The sequence below is a fragment of the Calliphora vicina genome, chromosome 5 (genome assembly GCF_958450345.1).
Source record: "Calliphora vicina chromosome 5, idCalVici1.1, whole genome shotgun sequence".
Lineage (NCBI taxonomy): Eukaryota > Metazoa > Arthropoda > Insecta > Diptera > Calliphoridae > Calliphora > Calliphora vicina.
In genome coordinates, this window is record NC_088784.1 from 601,402 (window position 1) to 604,071 (window position 2,670).

The 2,670-nt window shown below is 32.6% G+C and overlaps 1 protein-coding gene across 1 annotated transcript; it reads right to left on the reverse strand.

Annotated features, from left to right (window-relative positions):
• Positions 1–298: 298 nt before the first annotated feature.
• Positions 299–1,546, reverse strand: LOC135960856 (trypsin delta). Its single transcript, XM_065512254.1, has one exon. It carries the CDS (start codon positions 1,464–1,466, stop codon positions 474–476), a length of 993 nt encoding a protein of 330 aa, XP_065368326.1. The 5' UTR covers positions 1,467–1,546; the 3' UTR covers positions 299–473.
• Positions 1,547–2,670: the final 1,124 nt, after the last annotated feature.

Here is a 2,670-nt window from a genome sequence, read left to right on the forward strand (position 1 = left end):
TGCTCTTGTATGTACCCGATTGAGAGCAAGGCCATTTCAAACCATTGTGAAATATTAGGACAATATGACATGATAGGAGACCTTGTGAATTGACCAATTGTTTCACCAACATTTTATTAAAAAAATTGTATATAAGATTCTACACATCCGAATATAGCACTCTTCCTTGTTTATATTTCCTTCACAATTACCCCCCGATAACTACTTATGAATCGTACAAATAATTTGTATTATTTGAAAATCTAATATCAGTTTTGTTTAGACAATGAAGTTGTATTATGATACATAAGTCTGTAAATAACTTTAATATTGTTGTGTTTACAATTTTATTTCCACTCATACAAATTTAGAACGAGAATTGAATAAAACGACAAGATTTTATTTCAATAATAAATAAACACATATAAATAAATAAATTAAATCTATAATGAAGATTGTCTGATTGTACAGACAACATATAAGTATATCTTAAATTAACTAGAATATAAATAATTAATTTCATTTAGTTTTGCATCTATCCAAGGCCTTAAGGCAGCCACATTGGCATAAACACCTGGATAGTTCTTTTGAGCGCAACCAATACCCCATGAAACGATACCATACTGTTTGGGTTTCATAGCATTTGCCTGTAATTCAAATACTGGCTTGGTTGCGGCTATTGTTGCTGACGTCAATGGCAATGACGTTGATGATGACGACGGCGTCAACGATAATGGAACATAACTCACCAATGGTCCACCAGAATCGCCTTGACAACTATCTTTGCCACCTTGGGGGTAACCAGCACAAAACATTTTTGAACTGATTGTTGCAATATATTGATAATTCTTTGAGCAAGTATTTTGATTAATTAAATGTACAGCAACAAAGTTGAGTAGAGGAGACACTAGTCCCGTTTCGCTTGTCAACCCCCAGCCACTTACAAAGAACTCATTGTCGTCGTCGTCGTTTGGCAATTGTTCGCCCCATGCGGCCAACTCGACTGGCTGTACCGTGCGTGTGTAGATAAGATTTTTATTAAGCACTACCAAAGCCACATCACTATCCAGTGTCGAACTACTGTATGCTTCATGCTTTAATATATGACGGACACCGACCAATTGACCACCATAGAGATGAGTAGAGGAACCGGCACGTACACGAAATGCTGCCGTATCCCAGGGCTGTTCAATGCAATGAGCTGCCGTTAAAATGATATTGGGAGCTACAATTGAACCACCACAAATGTGAGCATTGTGATATTGCAATGAAACCTGATAGGGATAATTTGCAATTGATGTCACAAAGCCACCTACGATGCGACCATCATACTTGAACTCTTCTTCCGTACGTGCGTGGGATGAGGAAACAGCCGCATCATCACTGATATTTGTTGCCAAATCCTTCAGGGCTAATGCCATTACAGGATACGAGTATTTAATAAACAAACTCAAATAAAATATCAAAAAATATCTTGAATTTATCATTGCAAAATGTTTTGTACAAAAGTTCACAAATATTTAATACGTAGCTAATAATACTCGCAGTACTCTATTTAATAGAATTAATTAAACAAAAGCAACGTATGTTTGTTTGGTTATTTGTTTGTTTGTTCGGCCGTTCTGTTTAAATGTCTCGATTTAATTGAGTCAGTTACTTCAGCGTTGATGGTGTTTTTATACAAATTATCTTTGCATTGATAATCGAAATATGTAATTGTTACACACATTACACATTAATTGTAACACCTTCAATTACCTTATCTTTACAATCTTAATCACAGAGTTAAATTTTTTTTTGTTTCGTTTCGGTTTTCTTTTCTTTTCTGTTGCTGAGGTGAGTGACTAAGAAACTTGTGAAAAAACAGTTGGACTGGTTTATCACTCATCTACAGCAGATAATGGGGATGTTTGTTTTGTAACAATAATAAATAAAATTAAATGGAAATGGAAATGTACTTCCGTGTCTAAATATTTATTTAAATAATTTTATTATTTTTTAAACCCACTTTATGGTTAACGAATAAAATTTAAATTTACTTAAGGTATTGTTGACCTCATAACCTTCATTGTATTACATTTTGCAAATATTTATCACAACATTTAAGATTACAAACACAACTAGCAGTTAAGGGACGGACCATGAAAAACAATCATTGAGTATAAGTATTTTACACAGAGAGCAGAGAGTATACATGCTTCAGTCTCATTTTTGTAAGATCGGACTATCTATCAAACATCATATGTAAAAATGCAAATATATGTACATCCGTATAACAAGGACGCAAATGTATGGTATTTCGTTCTCGGTACCCGTCTTTAGGGAAGCATTTTTTAAGTTCTTTATAAGCAATTCTCATTTATATTTTTGGGATTCATAAAAGAGTATTTTTGTAATCGCATATCAAGACTTTTATTTGAAATTGAGGAAAATATTCGCAAAATATTTAAGAAATGCATAAAGTGTTTGGATTTATAAAGAAACTATAGCCAATTTAATTTTACGATTTTATTTATAATTTAACAGCTTTAAAAATATAGACATGTACACAAATTCAACTATTAATTACGAAAGTTCAAAGATTAATATCACGTATAACGTATTATATGAATACACAGAGAATAAAGATTCGTAATAGCAACTGTCTGTTCTATCTACAGAAAGACAGTTAACAAAGAAGAATTTCTATTA

Excerpts from the sequence above, each read along its gene's own strand:
- LOC135960856 (XM_065512254.1), bottom strand. The coding sequence starts at position 1,466 with ATGATAAATTCAAGATATTTTTTGATATTTTATTTGAGTTTGTTTATT.